At 41.1% G+C, this 20886-nt stretch overlaps 1 protein-coding gene across 3 annotated transcripts in view; it reads left to right on the forward strand.

The window, feature by feature from the left end:
• Positions 1–20886, forward strand: part of LOC120946830 (myoneurin-like) — a 48606-nt gene that overhangs the window by 5703 nt on the left and 22017 nt on the right. For all 3 annotated transcript variants that reach the window (XM_040361583.1, XM_040361604.1, XM_040361593.1), the window contains 2 exons: positions 2779–3918; positions 18067–18236. In XM_040361583.1, the coding sequence (XP_040217517.1) occupies positions 2846–3918; positions 18067–18236 (1243 nt within the window). In that variant the 5' untranslated portion in view covers positions 2779–2845. The remainder of the gene's footprint in view (positions 1–2778; positions 3919–18066; positions 18237–20886) is intronic.

Here is a 20886-nt window from a genome sequence, read left to right on the forward strand (position 1 = left end):
GACTCCACAGCCCTGTTATGTATATATATATATATATATATATATATATATATATATTGTATATATATTATTTATACTGTTCTGGCATTAATTCAAGAAATTAGTTAGGCCATCAGTACATCAGGATTTTTTTATATATATATATATATATATATATATATATATATATATATATATATATATATATATATATATATATATACACACACAGTGCCTTGCAAAAGTATTCACCCCCTTGGCTTTTTTCGTGTTTTGTTGCCTCACAACCTGGAATTAACATGGATTGTTTGAGGATTTGCATCATTTAATTTACAGAACATGCCCACAAATGTGAAGATTTTTTTTTCTTTTTTAATAGGACAAAATAACAGAAAAAGTCAATGTGCATAACTATTCACCCCCCTAAAGTCAATACATTGTAGAGCCACCTTTTGCGGCTATCACAGCTCCAAGTCGCTTTGGATAAGTCTCCTATGAGCTTGCCACATCTTACCACTGGGATTTTCCTCCTTGCAAAATTGCTCTTTCAAGTTGGATTGTTTATGCAACAGATTTTCTATTGGATTGAGGTCTGTAGGCCATTCCAACACATTTACATGTTTCCCCTTAAACCACTCAAGTGTTGCTTTAGCAGTGTGTTTGGGGGTCATTGTCCTGCTGGAAGCTGAACCTCTGTCCTAGCCTCAAATCACACAGATTGATACAGGTTTTGCTCAAGAATATCCCTGTATTTAGCACCATCCATCTTTCCCTCAACTGACCAGTTTCCCAGTCCTGACTGCTGAAAAACATCTCCACAGCATGATGCTGCCACCACCATGTTTCACTGGGAATGGTGTTCTTTGGGTGATGTAATGTTTTGGGTTTGCGCCAGACAAAGTGTTTTCTTTGATGGCCAAAGTTCAATTTTAGTCTCATCAGACCAGAGCACCTTCCTCCATACATTTTGGGAGTCTCCCACATGGCTTTTCGCAAACTCAAACGTTGCATTTTGTTTTTTGCTGAAAGTAGTGGCTTTCTTCTGCCCACTTATTGTCTTCCTATGTACAGATACTCCAGTCACTGCTGTGGAACTCTGCAGCTCCTCCAGGGTTACCTTAGGTCTCTTTGCGTGAGTTTTGGTGTGTGGCCGTCTCTTGGCAGGTTTGCTGTTGTGCCATGTTCTTTCCATTTGTTTATGATAGATTTGATGGTGCTCCTAGGGATCATCAAATATTTGGATATTTTTTTATAACGTGACCCTGACTTGTACTTCTTAACTTAACAATATTGTCCCTTACTTGTTTGAAGAGTTCCTTGGTCTTCATGGCAGTGTTTCTTTAGTGGTGCCTCTTGCTTAGGTGTTGCAGCTTCTGGGGCCTTTCATATGGGTACAGTGCTGCATGTCCACGCAATTGTAATTTAAAGTGTGACAGCGCTGAAAGCCGAAAATTGGCCTGGGCAGGAAGGAGATAAAAGTATCGGGTATTGAGGTGGTTAATGATGATCTTTTGAAGAAATAATTTGAGAATCTCAGAGGGACCCCCGAGTCACCAGAATTTAGTATTCCCATTGGAAGATATCCCCTCTATTAATATTCTGTGGACAACCCAATATTTTGGATTTTCTTTTTACTTATACTTTCAATGGTAATAGTAAACTGGACAAATAGAGAGGGTGAATATCCCTAATAGGGACACAGAGAACAATGAAAACTGACAGGGGTTCTAATTCCTCACCACTCTATCCAAAACATACAAAAAAAAAAAATTGCCTTTAGTTATACTTTAGGCTTGCAAGATTGGGGTTGTGGTGGCTTAGAAGACCTCTGTTGCTCAGCTTGTAAAGTACACAAAGGGTGGAGATTTTACACTAAATTACTTTTTTTTTTATAATTGTGCTGCCTACAGAATCATGGGAGGTTATTATGATTATTATAATACAGGATGTGTATAGCGCCAACAGTTTGTGCAGCGCTTTACAGTTACAATACAATAAAATACAGGAAGGTAAAGAGGGCCCTTCTCATAAGACCTTACAATCTATTAGGGTGGGGCAAGTGGTACAAAGGGTTATAACTGGGGGATGAGTGGATGGAAGTGATAATAGTTCAGTTAGTTGGAGGCAGGATAGGTTTCCCTGAAGAGATGAGTTTTAGGCTACTTTCATACTGGGGCCGCTCGAGTGGTGGTGCTAAATCGCTGCACGTTTTAGCGGCGCTTTAGCGCTGTTTAAGCAGCGCTTCTCGGCCGCTGGTGGGGGAGCTTTAAACCCCCGATAGCGGCTTTTCAGGCACGTCAGAAGGGCAGGGCGTTTTGGGAGCGCTATATACAGCTTTCCCAAACCATCCCAAAGATGCTGCTTGCGGGACTTTTTCTAGGGTCCCGCAAACGCATTGCCCCAGTGTGAAACCAGTCGGACTTTCACATTCGGGCATAATGGGAAACCGTCTTCAGGTGCTTTACAGGCGCTATTTCTAGCGCTAAAATGCCTGAAACTGCTTCAGTGTGAAAGGGGTATTAAGGGATCGCCTAAAGGCAGCCAGAGTAGGAGATAGCTGGGCAGACTGAGGTAGAGTGTTCCAGAGGATGGGAGAGGCTCTGGAGAAGTCCTGGAGACCAACATTGAAGGAGGAGACAAGGGAGCATGAGAGGAGCAGAGAGGACAGTTTGGGTGATACAAAACTTTTGATGTAGCTTGGTGCAGTGTTTTGAATGACTTTGTATGTTGTTAGTATTTTGAATTTGATTCGCTGGACAATCGGATTAATATTTCTTGTTATGTTTTTCTCTATCCTAGGATTATTGTTTTCAGTTTGATGAATGCCTCAGTAAGCTGTTTGCATTACTGCTAAATAGAAAGCAAGATGGATTCAATGTCTCCAGAAGCCCATGGTTGGTCTGTCCTCCAAAAACTGAATGAACAGAAATCAATGGGTCTTTTCTGTGATGTCTCCTTGATGGTGGAGGGTAAAATATTCTTAGCTCACAAAAATGTCCTATCGGCTTGCAGTGAATACTTCTACGCAGCTTTAAAAAGAAATGAGCAGCAACAGTTTTTGGTACTTGACAATGTTAGCCTGGAGGGATTTAGTCACCTTCTTGATTTTATATACACTTATAAGATTCCAACTTGTCACGTACAAGACTTTATGCAGGCTGGCCATCAACTACAAGTTAGTCTTCCACTGACTAGTCAGGTGGTCTCAATTTCCAGCAGCCCACCAAACAATAATACTAAGGAGGAAATCTGTATTCCTGATGATGATTATGAGGTACACGATCAGGAGTCAGCGCTGGCAGAGGTGGACAGCCCATCTTTAAGAAGCCATCACAATGATAATCCCTCAAACATCAACAACAGAGTCTTTAGTGAGGACAGAAGAAGGTTTGAGCCAATGGGCCAGCTTAAAGACAAAGCCAGGATGCACAAAAGACCTTCCTTTTATAAGGAAACATTTGCAATGCAAAACCCTGGGTTTTTCCAAAACAAACAATCTGCTAAAAGTGGAAGGCTGGGTAGAGCAAGTCCTGTGGATGAACCTCCTGATAACTCATTTCTCATTCCTAGTTTTACCAGGCAAATACCTATTACAATTCACAACGATGGTTCTTCAGAAGAAGCAGATGATGACACTGCAGAAATCTGCATTAATCTGTGCGATGAGCCAGACACTCCAGATAGTTTAGAGCCCATTGCGCTCAATGACTTGAGATTACATGAAGAGTCCATTAAGCCTAAGATTTACACCACCATTGTTGGCTTACAGGGGGGTGGTGTGGTGGAGAGAGTGGATGGCGACGAAAATGCTGCTGATGTTGTACACAGGTGTGATAGGTGTGAGCTGCTGTTGCCATATCCAGAATTTCTTAATCACCAAGATGATCCAGGAATACACCTTCTCCACTGCAGCTTGTGTGATAAACAATTCAACTACAGGTAAGAGCCGCATGTGGAGGATGTCTTTCCTTGGCTTTTTCTCCGCACTTTGCCTACATAAAATATGGCGCTGTTTTGCTTTCTACAGATCGACTTCATGACCATTTCTGATTCCTCAATTGACACATCTAGCCCCTACTGATTGTAGGGGTCAAAAATTACCTCTGCTTCTTTCACAGTAGAGAGATGCAAGATATCTCTAGTTCAGCTGAACTGAACTAGCCCTCTATGTTCTCACCTAAACGGAGGGAAACGTTATTTTATGATGGGGCAGTTTGCTCCACTTTCAGGTTAGAGGACAACACTTCTTCCTTCTCTAGCATGGTGTTTGATCTTGGCCCCCATAAACCAAAACCCTATGCAAAAGTGTTTCCTGATTATGTTTGAGTGGTCTACCCCCACTGTGGATTCATCAGTGTCCCGCCTTAAAAGTGAAGTCCCCCTGGTTTACTCTCTCCCTCCAGCCTGTGGGGGGGGGGGGCTGGGGCGCGAGTTCATATATTATACAGTATCTACAAAAGTGAGTACACCCCTCACATTTTTGTAAATATATTACCGTATTTATCGCGGTATAACGCGCTCCCGCATATACCGCGCACCCCTAAAGTGGCCCCCAATCCTGTGCAAAAAAGTTTTTTTGTTTTTTTTGTACTTACAGTTTTGGTGTCTTGCGCGGCGTCCATCGGCGGGTCCGGCGTCCTTCTGCGGCTTCGGGTGTCCTCTTCGGCGGGTCCGTCTTCGGCGGGTCGGGTGTCCTCTTCGGCGGGTCGGGTGTCCTCCCCGCTCGTTTCCCGCCACGAGTTTGAATACTGCGCCGGCATATACCGAGCGCAGTACACTCGTGTATCTTCGGGCAGGCTCGGCAACTGTCGCGCTGACGTCCTGTACGCTCAGGACGTCAGTGCGAGAGGCGCCGAGACTGCCCGAAGATACACGTGTACTGCGCTCGGTATATGCCGGCGCAGTATTCAAACTCGTGGCAGGAAAGCGGGTATCGGCGTATATCGCACACCCACAATTTTGCCCTGATTTTCAGGGCAAAATAGTGCGCGGTATACGCCGATAAATACGGTATATCTTTTCATGTGACAACGCTGAAGAAATTACACTTTGCTACAATGTAAAGTAGTGAGTATATAGCCTGTATAACTGTGTAAATTTGCTGTCCTCTTACAGCTGCAAGTCTTTTGGGGATGTCTCTACCAGTTTTGCACATTTAGAGAGTGACATTTTTGCCCATTCAGATTGGATAGAGAGTGTCCATGAACAGCAATTTTCAAGTCTTGCCACAGATTCTCAATTGGATTTAGATAGGAAATTTGACTGGGCCATTCTAACACACGGATATGCTTTGATCTAAACCATTCTAAACCATTCTATTGTAGCTCTGGCTGTGTGTTTATGGTCGTTGTCCTGCTGGAAGCTCCACCCCAGTCTCAAGTCTTTTTTTTTTCATTCAAATTTAAGTTTATTTTCAATAAAAGTACATACATTTGTACTATAACAGCAGTATACAATTCAGTAATACACAGAAAATAATAAATCCAATGCATTGCTTTACATAGAAGATGGTCTTGTCATAGAAACTGACTATCATATACAGCCATATCATATGCTATCACCATACGGTGAGAGTATAACAGATTGTAATAGTTAAAAAGAAAAGCTAGGTATAACCAATAATTTATAATTAAATAAATAAAAGGATATTTCCATATACTATATAATTCCTTAGGCTTATTGTTGTCACACAATAAAAAACCCCATGTGTGTACTGGGTCTAATTTCATGGAACGAATAAAGGACAGGATTTCTGGATAACAATGACCTCTCTGACACCCCCACTGGGAACTGTCTGTGTCCAAGAGGTTAAGCAAACCTTTCAATCCCCCTTCCCTCCCTTCAATAATTATCACCAATACCCACCAGTATCTGTAAATATATATTTTCAAAACCCTTAACATACCTAACATCCCCAAAAATTTGGTGGAATCTTTTGATAACCTAAACATAGGCTAATACAAATGTTTATATATATCTTTTTTTTTTTTTTTTTTCTAAACATAACACTCTGAGAATGAGAAATAACAAGGATGTTATCCTCGTGTAAAAAACAAAATTATCAAATCAAAGAACAATCAATGAAAAGAAGAGAAAAAAAGAAGAAAAGAAGAAAAAAAAAAAAGAAGATCAGGGGAAAGTAAAAGGAAAAAGAGATGGCAGCCTGCCTGCCAACGAACAACATCGTCCTAAGGATATAAATATCACCACAGCCTTTATGGGATAAAAGATATTCCCATAAATTTCAAGTCTTATGCAGACTCTTAACAGGTTTTATTCTAAGATTGCCCTGTATTTGGCTCCATCCATTTCCCATCAACTCTGACCAGCTGCCCTGTCCCTGCTAAAGAAAAGCATCCCCAAAACATGATGATGCCACCACCATGTTTCACGGTGGGGATGGTGTCTTCAGGGTGATGTGCAGTGCCACACATAGCGTTTTTGCTTTTAGGCCAGAAAAGTTAAATTTTGGTCTCATCTGACCAAAGCACCTTCTTCCACATATTTGCTTTGTCCCCCACATGGCTTCTTGCAAATTGCAAACGGAATCGCTACTCTTCCATAAAGGCCATGCAAGACTAATAGTTGATCTGTGGACAGATTCTCCCACCTGAGCTGTGGATCTCTGCAGCTCCTCTAGAGTTACCATGGGCCACTTGGCCGCTTCTCTGATTAATGGTCTCCTTGCCTGGCCTGTCAGTTTAGGTGGATGGCCATGTCTTTGTAGGTTTGCAGTTGTGCCATATTCTTTCCATTTTCGGATGATAGATTGAACAGTGCTCTGTGAGATTTAAGCTTGGGATATTTTGCTTAGAACCTATCCCTGCTTTAAACGTCTCCACAACTTTATCCCCGACCTGGGATTGGGGTGAACTATCAATTTTTCTTTTGGTGCAATAGTAAAAAACCTTCCCCATCTATGGTGAGGACTAGTAATGGGTATGTGCCCGTTCATAGTTGCCACAATCACAAATGGCTTACAGCCATCCCCAAAGGTCAATATATGTGGATCAGGAGGAATCGCAGCAGTATAGAGGATTACAATACCCAATCAGCATTTTTTACCAACAGGTTTATAGAGAATGCCTAGGGCACTAAATAAATGTCAGAAACAAGTCCTCACCATAAATAGGAAAACTCTCCTGAGTAAAAATAAGTGTCCTTCAGAGCAGATTAGTCTTCATTACAGGTTTCCATTGACAATATAGAGAGGTTGAAAAAATATTTAAAAAGCATTGGCCCATTCTTATGAAAGAAAGAGATTCAAGGAAAGTTCTACCAACCAGACCACATTTTATATACGAGAGGGCCCCAGGACTTAGAAACAAAATTGCACCCAACATTCGGGACCCCCCAAAAATAATCGCCACTTTTCTAGATAGGGAAGATTTTTGCTACTGCACTAGGTGCAAGGCGTGTAAAACCTCCAAAAGAAAAATTGATGGTTTCCATTCGGTTGTCGCAAAACAAAATTTTTTAATAAACCACTAATCTCTTGTGACTCTAGTTTAAGTTATAGGACACCTATAGGGTATGACATACATTTATACGCCCCGTTGGAATAGGGGAGGAAATCACAATAGCGCAAAAAAAGAATTTGGTGATTTATATTGGATGGATGTATTTATTTGGTTTATAACGAACCTACGCTAATTGGCCACATTAATACCTTTTATCTATATATTTTTTAAGGTAATGGATATGGTGTTATGTGCAATATGGATCAACAGAGAGAATATCGGCAATCGGTTTTTATTGAAGCCGTGGTTGTAGTCACCCATTAACATCAATACGGGACAATGTGTTTCCCTATTGTGAGATGAGGGAGGTGGGGATTAACATGCTCCGCCAATCGCGTCTCACCTTGGGAGTATATTATATAATCTGCATAGTGATCGGGACGCTTCCTGATGAAGTTGTGAGAGGAAACGTACATCGTGGCGCATCCCGGTCACATCACTTCCGGTCTCGCATCACCACGGCAGCAGCAGACCATTCTGTCAGGGGTATAAGTATAGCAGCATGAAACACCATTCACACTGAAGGCGTATTGCAGGCACTACAGCATTAAAAATAGCACCTGCAATCTGCCATAAAAGTGCTGCTCTTTTGACACCAGTGTGAAAGGCCGAGGGCTTTCACACTGGAGCATTGCGCTAGCAGGATGGTAAAAAAAAGTCCTGCTAGTCGCATCTTTGGAGTGGTGAAGGAGCGGTGTGTATACCGCTCCTCCACCGCTGCTGCCCATTGAAATCAATGGGACAGCGTGGCTATACCACCCACAATATGCTGCTTCAGCAGCGCATTGCAGGCGGTTTCAACCCTTTCTCGGCCACTAGCGGGGGTTAAATGCGCCCTGCTAGTGGCCGAAATGCGCTGCAAATCCGCCCATAGCGTCGGGGGTACAAATAGCGGCATTTTACCGCCGACGCTATGGGCAGCTCAGTGTGAAAGGGGTCTTAGTGCTGGGAAAAGGCACCTAAAAATGTAAGAAGCCCTTGTGGTATTTGTTTTATCTATTTTTAAATAAACTGTGTTACGCTATGGTCCCGTTTTTATCTATTTTTTAATGTGGTGGATAAATGAAAAGGTTTCCAGATACATCTCCATTGGTTTACCAGCAGGATTATTGACCCACTTAAACAGCCTGATCTGACCTTCTTTTTAGGTAAAGAGGTCACGTGTGTCCGTGAGTAGGCACTTTACTCACACTCATCGGGTGATCTGTATAGAGTTGGTCACTGGTAATGGCGTATGGATTTGAGTCTTACCATTAAAAGACACATAGACTTTGCTTTGATGAAATATTTGATTCACTGTTAATGCTATCATCATCATTGGAGGACTATTATTGTTGATGAATTGTTTATCATAATTAACCAGCAATATGCACTATTACATATATTTAATAAGATTGTTATTGTTAATAATAACCCTGAATTACAAATAGAGGTCGACCGATATGGGTTTTTCTCTGGCCGATGCCGATATTTAGAAATCGCGGCGGCCGATAGCCGATTTATGATGCCGATTTTTTTTTGGGCCGATATGTTAAGCCGATTTTTCAGGCGCTTTTGGGCTAAACAGTAAAGTTAGCCCATATTTTTATTTTTTCGTCCAAAAGTTTTCATTACCTGTTTTTGTGTATTACATTTTATATATATATATATATATATATATATATATATATATATATATATATATATATATATATATATATATATATATATATATATATATAAATAATATTTTACACAAAAACAGGTAATGAAAACTTTTGGATGAAAAAAAAAATATGGGCTAACTTTACTGTTTATTTTTTTTTTTGTTAAAGTATATTTTTTTCCCAAAAAAATGTGTTTGAAAGACCGCTGCGCAAATACCGTGTAACATTAAATATTGCAGCAATCGCTATTTTATTTCCTAGGGTCTCTGCTAAAAAAAAATATATAATGTTTGGGGGTTCCAAGTAATTTTCTAGCAGAAAATACAGGATTTTTACTTGTAAGCATCAAGTGTCAAAAAAGATTTAGCCTTTAAATGGTTAAACTGAGAACTCTCCTACACGGAGTTTAGTTAATTGATAAGTAGCAACATTGTATATCTTTTCTAAAACTTGGCAGGCTGCCCAGGAGAGAGAGAAGGTCTTCTACGGGAAGCTTCAGGCAACTTGCATTGACTTCTATTACAGAAGCTTTGTGCAAGTCGCGGTGCTGAAGTTTAAATCGGCATTTTTAAAGCACAAATCGGCCGATGACGATTAATTTAAAAACGCCAAATATCGGTCGACCTCTAATTACAAACACCATCAGCACCCCCCTATCACAATACACCTCAATAACTTAAAGTCAGCGCACTCCACTTTGAGGAGAGCAGCTTATTTAATTTTTTAAAATATTTTTTTATTTCTGTAGCGCAAGTTGTTTTTTTTTCACTTTTTTTTATCCCTGCCCTGTCTGGTGTGTTACTTGACTTTCATGATGCTGTTTTTTCACTAAGATTCTCTAACAAACCTCCTGAGGGCTTCACAGAACAGCTGTATGTATACTGAGATTAAATTACACACAGATAGACTCTATTTACTAATTTGGTGACTTCTAAAGGCAATTGGTTTCACTAGATTTTAGTTAGGGGCGTCAGAGTAAAGGGGGGCTGAATACAAATGTACACCACACTTTTCAGATATTTTATTGTAAAAAAATTGAAAACCGTTTATAATTTTCTTTCCACTATTATGTGCCACTTTGTATGAGTCTATAATGTAAAATCCCAATAAAATACGTTTACGTTTTTGGTTGTAACATGACAAAATGTGAATGTTTAAAGGGGTATGAATACTTTTTCAAGGCACTGTGTGTGTGTGTGTCTGTATGTATATGTGTGTATATATACAGTGCCTTGCGAAAGTATTCGGCCCCCTTGAACTTTGCGACCTTTTGCCACATTTCAGGCTTCAAACATAAAGATATAAAACTGTAATTTTTTTTGAAGAATCCACCACCAATGGGAACACAATCATGAAGTGGAACGAAATTTATTGGATATTTTAAACTTTTTTAACAAATAAAAACCTGAAAAATTGGGCGTGCAAAATTATTCAGCCCCTTCACTTTCAGTGCAGCAAACGCTCTCCAGAAGTTCAGTGAGGATCTCTGAATGATCCAATGTTGACCTAAATGACTAATGATGATAAATAGAATCCACCTGTGTGTAATCAAGTCTCTGTATAAATGCACCTGCACTGTGATAGTCTCAGAGGTCCGTTTCAAGCGCAGAGAGTATCATGAAGAACAAGGAACACACCAGGCAGGTCCGAGATACTGTTGTGGAGAAGTTTAAAGTCGGATTTGGATACAAAAAGATTTCCCAAGCTTTAAACATCCCAAGGAGCACTGTGCAAGCGATAATATTGAAATGGAAGGAGTATCGGACCACTGCAAATCTACAAAGACCTGGCCGTCCCTCTAAACTTTCAGCTCATACAAGGAGAAGACTGATCAGAGATGCAGCCAAGAGGCCCATGATCACTCTGGATGAACTGCAGAGATCTACAGCTGAGGTGGGAGACTCTGTCCATAGGACAACAATCAGTCGTATACTGCACAAATCTGGCCTTTATGGAAGAGTGGCAAGAAGAAAGCCATTTCTTAAAGATATCCATAAAAAGTGTTGTTTAAAGTTTGCCATAAGCCACCTGGGAGACACACCAAACATGTGGAAGAAGGTGATCTGGTCAGATGAAACCAAAATCGAACTTTTTGGCAACAATGCAAAACGTTATGTTTGGCGTAAAAGCAACACAGCTCATCACCCTGAACACACCATCCCCACTGTGAAACATGGTGGTGGCAGCATCATGGTTTGGGCCTGCTTTTGTTCAGCAGGGACAGGGAAGATGGTTAAAATTGATGGGAAGATGGATGGAGCCAAATACAGGACCATTCTGGAAGAAAACCTGATGGAGTCTGCAAAAGACCTGAGACTGGGACGGAGATTTGTCTTCCAACAAGACAATGATCCAAAACATAAAGCAAAATCTACAATGGAATGGTTTCAATAAATAAACATTTCCAGCCAAGTCAAAGTCCAGACCTGAATCCAATCGAGAATCTGTGGAAAGAACTGAAAACTGCTGTTCACAAACGCTCTCCATCCAACCTCACTGAGCTCGAGCGGTTTTGCAAGGAGGAATGGGCAAAAATTTCAGTCTCTCGATGTGTAAAACTGAAAACTGATAGAGACATACCCCAAGCGACTTACAGCTGTAATAACAGCAAAAGGTGGAGCTACAAAGTATTAACTTAAGGGGGCTGAATAATTTTGCACGCCCAATTTTTCAGTTTTTTATTTGTTTGAAATATCCAATAAATTTCGTTCCACTTCATGATTGTGTCCCACTTGTTGTTGATTCTTCAAAAAATATTACAATTTTATATCTTTATGTTTGAAACCTGAAATGTGGCAAAAGGTCACAAAGTTCAAGCGGGCCGAATACTTTCGCAAGGCACTGTGTGTGTGTGTGTGTATATGTGTGTATGTGTGTATATGTATATATATATATATATATATATATATATATATATATATATATATATATATATATATATATATATATATATATATATATATATATATATATATTTTGATTGGTATCTGCTTCCACAATTCCCATCTACCACATGTCCCAGGAGGCACAGGACCAAAATATGCTTTCACAAATAGAAGTGTTAATTGTTTATTTGTTATCAATTAGCAAAATGGATGAATAGAGTAGAACAGAATCAGTTCTATGTACATGCCATTGCCATTGTAGGCTGTTCCAAACATCCTGGAGAACTAACCTCAGATCTTCTGTGGATGTGGGCTGCCTCAAATCCTTCTGTCTCTTCATGTAATCCCAGACAGACTCGACTTTGAGATCAGGGCTCTGCAGGAGCCAAAACATCACTTCCAGGACTCTTTTTATTTATTTTTTATTTACAACGAAGATGGTTCTTAATGACATTGGCTGTATGTTTGGGGTTTTTGTCCCGTTGCAGAATAAACTTGGGGCCAATCACGCGCCTCCCTGATGGTACGGCACGATGGATAAGTATCACACAAGCACTGTGTGTACCTGGAAGAATTGATGCTGGTTTAAAGCCAAGGGGTAGTCGCACCAAATATTGGTTTGATTTAAAATTTTCTTATGTTCGCCCACTTTGCATTTGTAAATTGATAAATATAAACAATTAAAATCTATTTTTTGGACAACATTCTTACTTTACAGCATTTCTTCAACCCTGCCTAAAACATTTGCACAATATTCTGTATACAGCAATACCTCGGATTGTGCGTAACGTGGTCTACTTATTACTTAAAAATCCTGACTTGGTTTGTGAGCATTGTCTCGCAAAACTAGCAGGATTCAAGACTTTGGAGTGTGCAGTACCACATTTTGCCAGAGGTGCGTGGGCTCTGGCGATACTCGATTGGAGCCGCTTGGAAACACTCCGTTCCCGAGTGTCTTCGAGTGCATTCGAGGGGCTCTGAGTGGTCTCCGAGTGTTTCTGAATGTCTCCGGCGCCCCCCACCTCTGGTTAAATGCGGTACTGCATACACTAGCAGTGCCACTGGAACGGATTATCTGAGTTTCCATTATTTCCTATGAGGAAACTCGCTTTGATATACAAGTGCTTTGGATTACAAGAATTCTTCTGGAATGAATTATGCTTGTAATCCAAGGTACCACTGTATAAGTATGTATGTCTGTATATGTGCATTTACAGTTGTGCTCAAAAGTTTGCATACCCTGACTGAAATTATGAAATTTTATTATTGATATTGAAAATATGTCTGATCATGCCAAAAAAAACACCCATTTTTGAGAGGTGCTTCTTAAACTAAAGAACATCTATCAAAACCTTGTTTTTGAATATAAAATCTTCTTTTTTCTTCTTTTTCTTGTTACCATGACATCACGTCTTCTTTTGCGGCGTGCACCCCCGTCGTCATCTGTGACTTGTGTGTGTCCCAGAAGACAAGCTGGTCCATTCACAAAGCACCACGCAACTCGCACATGCACAGTAGGAAACTGGCATTAAAACCGCAAGGCTCCACTACTGGTTTGCTTTAGTTGGAATGGTGGCGCCGGCACCCGATCCGATGGACGTATTTGCATTGAAGACCGACATCACAGGCTCCCTGGACAGGTAAGTGTCCTTATTAAAAGTCAGCAGCTACAATGTTTGTATTTGCTGACTTTTAAAAAAAAAATTTTGGGCTGGAACACCGCTTTAAGGATAGTGATCATATGAAGCCATTTATTATCACATACTTTTGGGTTCCTTTTTTAAAACATGATAACAGAAATCGACCAAATGACCCTGATCAAAAGTTTACATACCCTGGAATGTTTGTATACAGACACACAAGGTGACACACAGAGGTTAAAATGGCAATTAAAGGTTAATTTATGACATCTGTGTCTTTTTAAATTGCAAATAGTGTCTGTGTACAAATAGTCAATGAGTTTGTTAGCTCTCACTTGAATGCACTGAGCCATGGGAAGCAGAAAAGAACTGTCAAAAGACCTGCGTAACAAGGTAATGGAACTTTATTAAGTTTGAAAAAAAAATACAAAGATATCAAAAGCCTTGAATTTGCCAGTCATTACTGTTTAATTACTTATTAAGAAGTGGAAAATTTGGGGATCTCTTGATACCAAGTGAAGGTGAGTTAGACCAAGCAGCCACAACTGCCAAAATAATTATTCATGATGCAAAGAAAAATAGGTAACAGGAAAAATACACAGTAATGTTGTTATAAATAAATATAAGATGCACCTGGATTAGTGAATCTAGTTGCTAAAGAGTAAAAGGTTCAATGCTTCAAAAGATCTGTGACATACAATAGGGTGATTTCCATCACAAATAAATAGTGGAAACAAAATTTTGGATAGATTAATATATGTGCATATATAAATGAAAAAAAATCACCAATAATTAATTGATATATGTGCATATATAAATGAAAAAAAAGTCCAACAATAAATCGTGATACAATCGCATGTATATAGATAGCTTGTATGGAGAAAAGTTCATAGGGAAACGGTTTATATGGAGAAATCCTTCTATGGGTTGTCATGCAGTATAATTTCCAAGTGATGTGAACAGCCTTCACCATCTAAACAACTTCACCCGAAGTGCTCTGGATAATTATTGCGCTTACCACATAAAGTTGACCACTTTACTGAAAAAGTAGGTCGTATACGCTGAGCAGGATAAGTGCCTGCACACTTAGCGGCAATTACTGGAACAAGACTCCACTTGTAATTCGCGGTGTGTTCAAACCAAAAGAAAACAAATGGGATCCATAGCATATTACCATTTTAATAAAAAGACATTTAAAAACATTAAAATGTCTTTTTTATTAAAATGGTAATGGTAATCCTGTTTCCCACCCCTCTGTGTTTGTTGGCACTGGTGTGGGACGTTCTTATTTTTTTAATAACAGAAGTAATGTTTATTCAGATATTCAATTGGTTACAGGTTAAGCATAGCAAGATTTACAATGAAAGACAACATGCAATGTAATGTTAGAAAAAGTCAAACAACAAAACCAAGGAAACAAAATGCATCAAGCAAGCATAGAACCGTAGGGTATATTCCAGATCAACTTGGGAATAGGGTAACATCTGAAGCAAAACCTGGGTATACCTTATACCTGGGTACACCTTATCTTGCACATTAGACATGACATGGTCAGCACAGTGTTTTGTGCAATCAATGAGGAGGTGGAGTAGAAACATGCCCCTGTCCGGTGTTACCAGACAGGAGAGCCGGGAAGGTCATCAGGAGGGATAAGTAAGGGTGAGGCAGAATGGGGTCCACCACCTGAAGCTACAGCGTGAGATGTCTGGCCGTCGCCCCTGCTGACCAAATTTTCAGAAATTTCATGGGGCAGTTACGTCCCATGTATGTCAGCTTATAAAGAGGGAGGGCTGCATTCACTTAGTCCTTTCATGAAGCGACCCAAGGTGGCTCTGTTGCTTTCCATTGGAGTAGTATTGTTTTCCTGGCATAGAATGCAGCATAAAAGATAAACCGCTTCCTCTGGGTAGTTGTGGCCATGTTATCAGTAATACCTAACAATAAAACCAGGGGGTCAAGCCCAACAGGTACCCCACTACTAATTGAACCCATGTCAGCAGCCACTGCCAGCCAAAACTCCTGTATTCGTGGGCAAAGCCAAACCATGTGTATGTAGTTGCCAACCTCCCGTTTGCATCTAGGGCATTGGTGGAATGTTCTTATGGTTGAGTATATGAAGAAGCTATATACTGACCCTTTCACACTGGGGCGGTATGGGTGTTAGCGGGGCTTTACCACTGTTATAGCATTTATTTTCGGCCGCTAGCAGGGTGCTTTTAACCCTTGCTAGCAGCCGAGGAAGGGGTTAATAATGCACCCTATTGTGAAAGGGGTCTTGATAAACAAAAGAGAAAGGGATTTTACAGTAAGTAACACAAATCCTGTTTTCTATGACTCCATTGACGTACACCACACCCACCCATCTTGTTTTTTGTGGGTACTGCTTGTCACTAACTGGTTTGCCTATAGCAGAGAGGAGGTTTATACCAGCCAGGACTTGCCCATAGGCGGTGGCGAATTTCTTTTCTGCCCAATGTCCTACAACTGTAGGTGGTGTGCTATAAATACCTCAATATTAATTTCATACTACTCGATTATTGATTGGATGTATGATAAATATACATTTTTAACAGTATATTTGGGTCTATACTATTGTAGTATCATAAAAAGCAATGGCTGTCCGTATACAACCTATTGCTATCCAATCTGGCCAGATGGAGGGGAACAGATCCCCATTACGTTTTTCTTTTTGCTGGATCACATTGTAGGTAGCCGGGTGTAAACACACAAGTCCATTTACATCTGGCTACCCATAGAGGAGAATGGAGGGTCCAGTTGGGTCCAGCTGAAAAACTGACGGGCAGATCTGACCGGACCGCTTGTGTAACAGGGGCCTTCACCTCTGTTTGATTTGAAGTTGCCATGGTGCTCCACATGTTATGACACTAGTCATTTAACCACTTAAGCCCCGGACCAATATGCAGCTAAAGGACCAAAGGTGTTTTTACAATTTGGCACTGCGCTGCTTTAATTGTGCAGTCATGCAATGTTGTACCGAAACGAAATTTGCGTCCTTTTCTTCCCACAAATAGACCTTTCTTTTGATGGTATTTGATTGCCTCTGCAATTTTAATTTTTTTGCGATATAAATGGAAAAAGACCGTACATTTTGAAAAAAATTTATTTTTCTTATAACAAAAAGTAAAAAATATCGAATAAACTAAATTTTAGTCAAACATTTAGGCCAAAATGTATTCAGCCACATGTCTTTAGTAAAAAAAATCGCAATAAGCGTATATTTATTGTTTTTTTCGCAAAAGTTATAGCGTCTACAAACTAGGGTACATTTTCTGGAATTTACACAGCTTTTAACTAGGGCGGTGATCAAGGGGTTAAACCTTTATTAGGGGGGGGGAAGGGCTACCCTGGACCTAAAGGGGCCTAAAGCTAACTACCCTAACACTTTTTTCTGTCACGAATGACACTAAATGCAGTGATCAGAAAATAAATGATCACTGCAATCAGTGACACTGTGACAGGGGGCTGGGGGGGTGACTGGGGGGGGTTGTGTGCCTATGTGTGACAGTGTACTGTTAAGTGCAACTCAGTTCTGATGTCTCCTCTCCCCTCAGCGTCGGTCAAAAAGACCGCCACGAGGAGAGATGACATCACTTCCCCCCTGCCTGTGTTTACACTTACACAGGCAGGGCGGGCAGAGGCTGCATATGATTCGCTGGGAGCGATCGCGAGGGGGTGGCTAGAAACGAATATCCGCCCCCTCATCCCGGATCGCTCCCAGACGATTACCGACCGCCGCATGTACCGGGGGGGGGGGGGGGGGGTCCCGATCGGACCCCCGACCCACGTCTAGGCAGGGACGTACCGGCACGTCCATCTGCCTGTATGTGCCATTCTGCCGACGTATATTTACATGCGGCGGTCGTTAAGTGGTTAATGGTTTACAGTTAGACTGAGAGCACAAACAAAAGTGACAGTTGTCATTACTGAATGCCTTGAATGTAAATGTTTGGGAAGATGTTAAGTTGATAGTTTTAGTTCCTCTTTAATATTGTTTTGATTTGAACTACTTCTGCATTGCTTCATCATATACTCTTGTTTAAATTGCTCAGGTTTGTGACAAATTTACTTTAAAGTGGTTGTGAACCTCTGAAGTGAAAAGTGAACAAAGCGTATCTTTCTATAGTGGGTTTACAACCACTTTAAAGCCAATCTGTCCTGGGGAAGTATGGAAACTGTCATTGTTGACAGCTTTCTGTACTACAGAAAAACAAGCTCCATGGCTGTCATGCTGAACCATGTATTTTTTTGTGTCGCATACTCGGAACAGGTGTCCTTTGGTGACATCTGATGTAATATAAAAAGTGGTATTGTGTATAGTGTTTTTTTTTTGTTTTTTTTTTAAATGTTTTCTTTGCATTTTTCTAATACATTTCAGTTGTCAATTGGCTTTACACCAGTCAACCCAGCATGAAAAGAAGTTTTACCAGTGCAGTCAGTGTGGGAAAGAACTGAGTACAGTGAAAAAGCTACACGATCACATCGCATACCATTCTGAAGCCAGGCCTCACAAATGCCATCTGTGTGACAAAGCCTATAAAGTGAAAAGTATGTATATAAAACAATGCTTCTTAAACTTTTATGTTGTATTTGTTTTTCTGTAGAGTAGAAAAGTACACATTTTACAAATATTGCCACTAATTACAGTTAGGCTTTTTCTTTTCTTGGTTGTGAAATTGTATAATTGTGGTTACCATTACTGAATGGACGATGCTGCTGGCTAGGCTTTGCTCAAATACTGAGGGGCATATACGTGGAGTTTGTGTGTTTACTGGGCTGTTCTCTTACTAAATATAAAAACATTCTGGGGCTTTTCAGCACAAAACGTGTCAGAGCTGACCCCTGCTGCTATTGAACGATTAAAGAATGTTGATGCAGCCCACTGATTTGCAGGATTGGAACTAGCCAGACCAACGGCCAGGAATTTTGCATTGGAGCGCCTGTGAAGAGCAAATTGCCATTAACCTTTAAGCCTAGTACACATGGGCCAAATGTCAGACGACATTGGCCGCTTTTTTATTGAACCGTGTTCATGGCAGCCAGTCCAACACAAGCTGGCCGCTTGGCTGGCTTCTGTCAGACGAGCATGCTGGAAAACTCAGCAGCCAACCGGTTCTCAATCAGCCATCGGCTCAGAGTGTTCGGATGAGGGGGTTTAGGCATGCGCGTCTCCAGGCGCCCCCTGTCAGGACACAGTAGGAGAGATCACCGCAATAATGTTGTATTGTTAGTACAGGAGGTACGATTTGTAAACTGATGTGGTGCGCTGGGCAGCCCTTTTAAAGAAGTAGGATACCTTAATGCAACACCCAATAATGGGTGTAGTTTAATTACACAACTGTTCATCCTGGTGTGAATGGGCCCTGAGCAGTATACATGTCTGCATATACAGTATACTGATAGATGCCTAACTCGCATACATAATGCAAGTAAATAAAGAGAGAATGAGTACTAGGACCACATTTTTCACATATATAAATAATATTACACAAAAAACTTTAAAGGAAAAGTTCACCTTTGCGAACATGTTAAATATTTTACCTGCTGTTAGGGTGAAACATGTAACATGCTCTTGCTGCTTCTCCCTGATTACCCCCCTATCTTCTCCCCGAACCTGCTGTCACAATAATATAATGGCATGGCTGCGTGGGGCGTCGCCATTCTTTCACAGAGCTTTGTGAATGAATGCATACACATTCCGTCAACGGCTGACAGCTTGTACCGTGTTTCCCCGAAAATAAGTCATACCCATAAAATAAGCCGTAGCAGGATTTCTGAGCATTTGCTCAATATAGGCCATACCCCGAAAATAAGACATAGTGATTCTGTGCGTGCTGCAAGCTGATGCATAGAGGGAGAAATAGAAAGTGAAAGTAAAAGTCTCCTCAGTGAAGTGAGGAGCAGGACGCTCTGCTTTAGGTATTGTGTATCCTCAGGGGAAGAAGTAAAGCTGTGGCTCCCGTTTTACTCAGCAGTGTGGGTCTCTCTCCACCAGCACCAGTCTGTGGGTCTCTCTCACCCCCCACAACCACCAGTAAAGCTGCTGCTTAATAAAAATAAGACATCCCCTGAAAATAAGACATAGTGGGCCAGATTCAGATAGATTAGCGGATCTTTAGATCCGCTAATCTATCTGTTTTTCGATCCGCCGGTCCAATTTTGCGAGGCTAGTGCATGATTCACCAAGCACTTACCTCGAAAATTGCCCCGTCGGATCGTAACTCCCCCCGGCGGAATTCAAATTCCCGCGCCGATTTAACTGCGCATGCGTCGCTGGCGAAATTTGCCAGTGCGCATGCTCCAAATGACGTCGCTAGGACGTCAATGTTTTCGGCGGCTACGTCAATTGCGGCCATCCGTATTCCCGATCGACTTGCGCAAACGACGTAAAAATTTGAATCTCGGCGCGGGAACGACGGCCATACTTAACATTAGCTACCCCTCATATAGCAGGGGTAACTATCCGCCGGAAAAAGCCGAACGCAAACGACGTAAAAAAAAAGCGACGGGCGGGCGTTCGGTCTTGAATCGGCGGTTCTCCTCATTTGCATATCCGACGCGTAGAAAACTGCCAGTCGGATCTAAGGGAGATCTATGCGGAACTGATTCTTATGAATCAGTCGCATAGATCCGACCGGCTGGACTCAGAGATACGACGGCGGATCAGGAGATCCGCCGTCGTATCCGCTTGATGAATCTGCCCCAGTGTGTCTTTTTGAGCAAAAATAAATATAAGACCGTGTCTTATTTTCGGGGAAACACGGTAGTTCTAAATGAACTGTGAGGGTGCTGGTGCGCACTCTTGTAGTCCATTGAGATTTCTGTCATTCAGTAACTACCTGCCCCCCAATCTTCTCCCCGCACCCGCTGTCACAAAAATATAAAATTGCGGCCGCGTGGGTCATTCATTCACAGATCTTTGTGAATGAATGCTTACACATTCCATCAGCGGCTGACAGCTTGTAGTTCTCAATGAACTTTGAGGGTGCTGGTGAGCCATTGAGCTTCCTGTCTTTCAGTAACTACCTGTCTGTATGAGGCAAGAGCAGACAGCTGCACTGACATTCTGCAAAGCCAAACATTGCACTCGCGATCTGCTGATGGGTGCAATGTTTTACAGGCTCCTAAGAAATGCACATTTTTTTTTTAACTTATACTTTAAAATAGAAAATGTTTCTCCACTATAAAGTAGCACTGT

This window comes from Rana temporaria, chromosome 1 (assembly GCF_905171775.1).
Source record: "Rana temporaria chromosome 1, aRanTem1.1, whole genome shotgun sequence".
NCBI classification, from domain to species: Eukaryota; Metazoa; Chordata; class Amphibia; order Anura; family Ranidae; genus Rana; species Rana temporaria.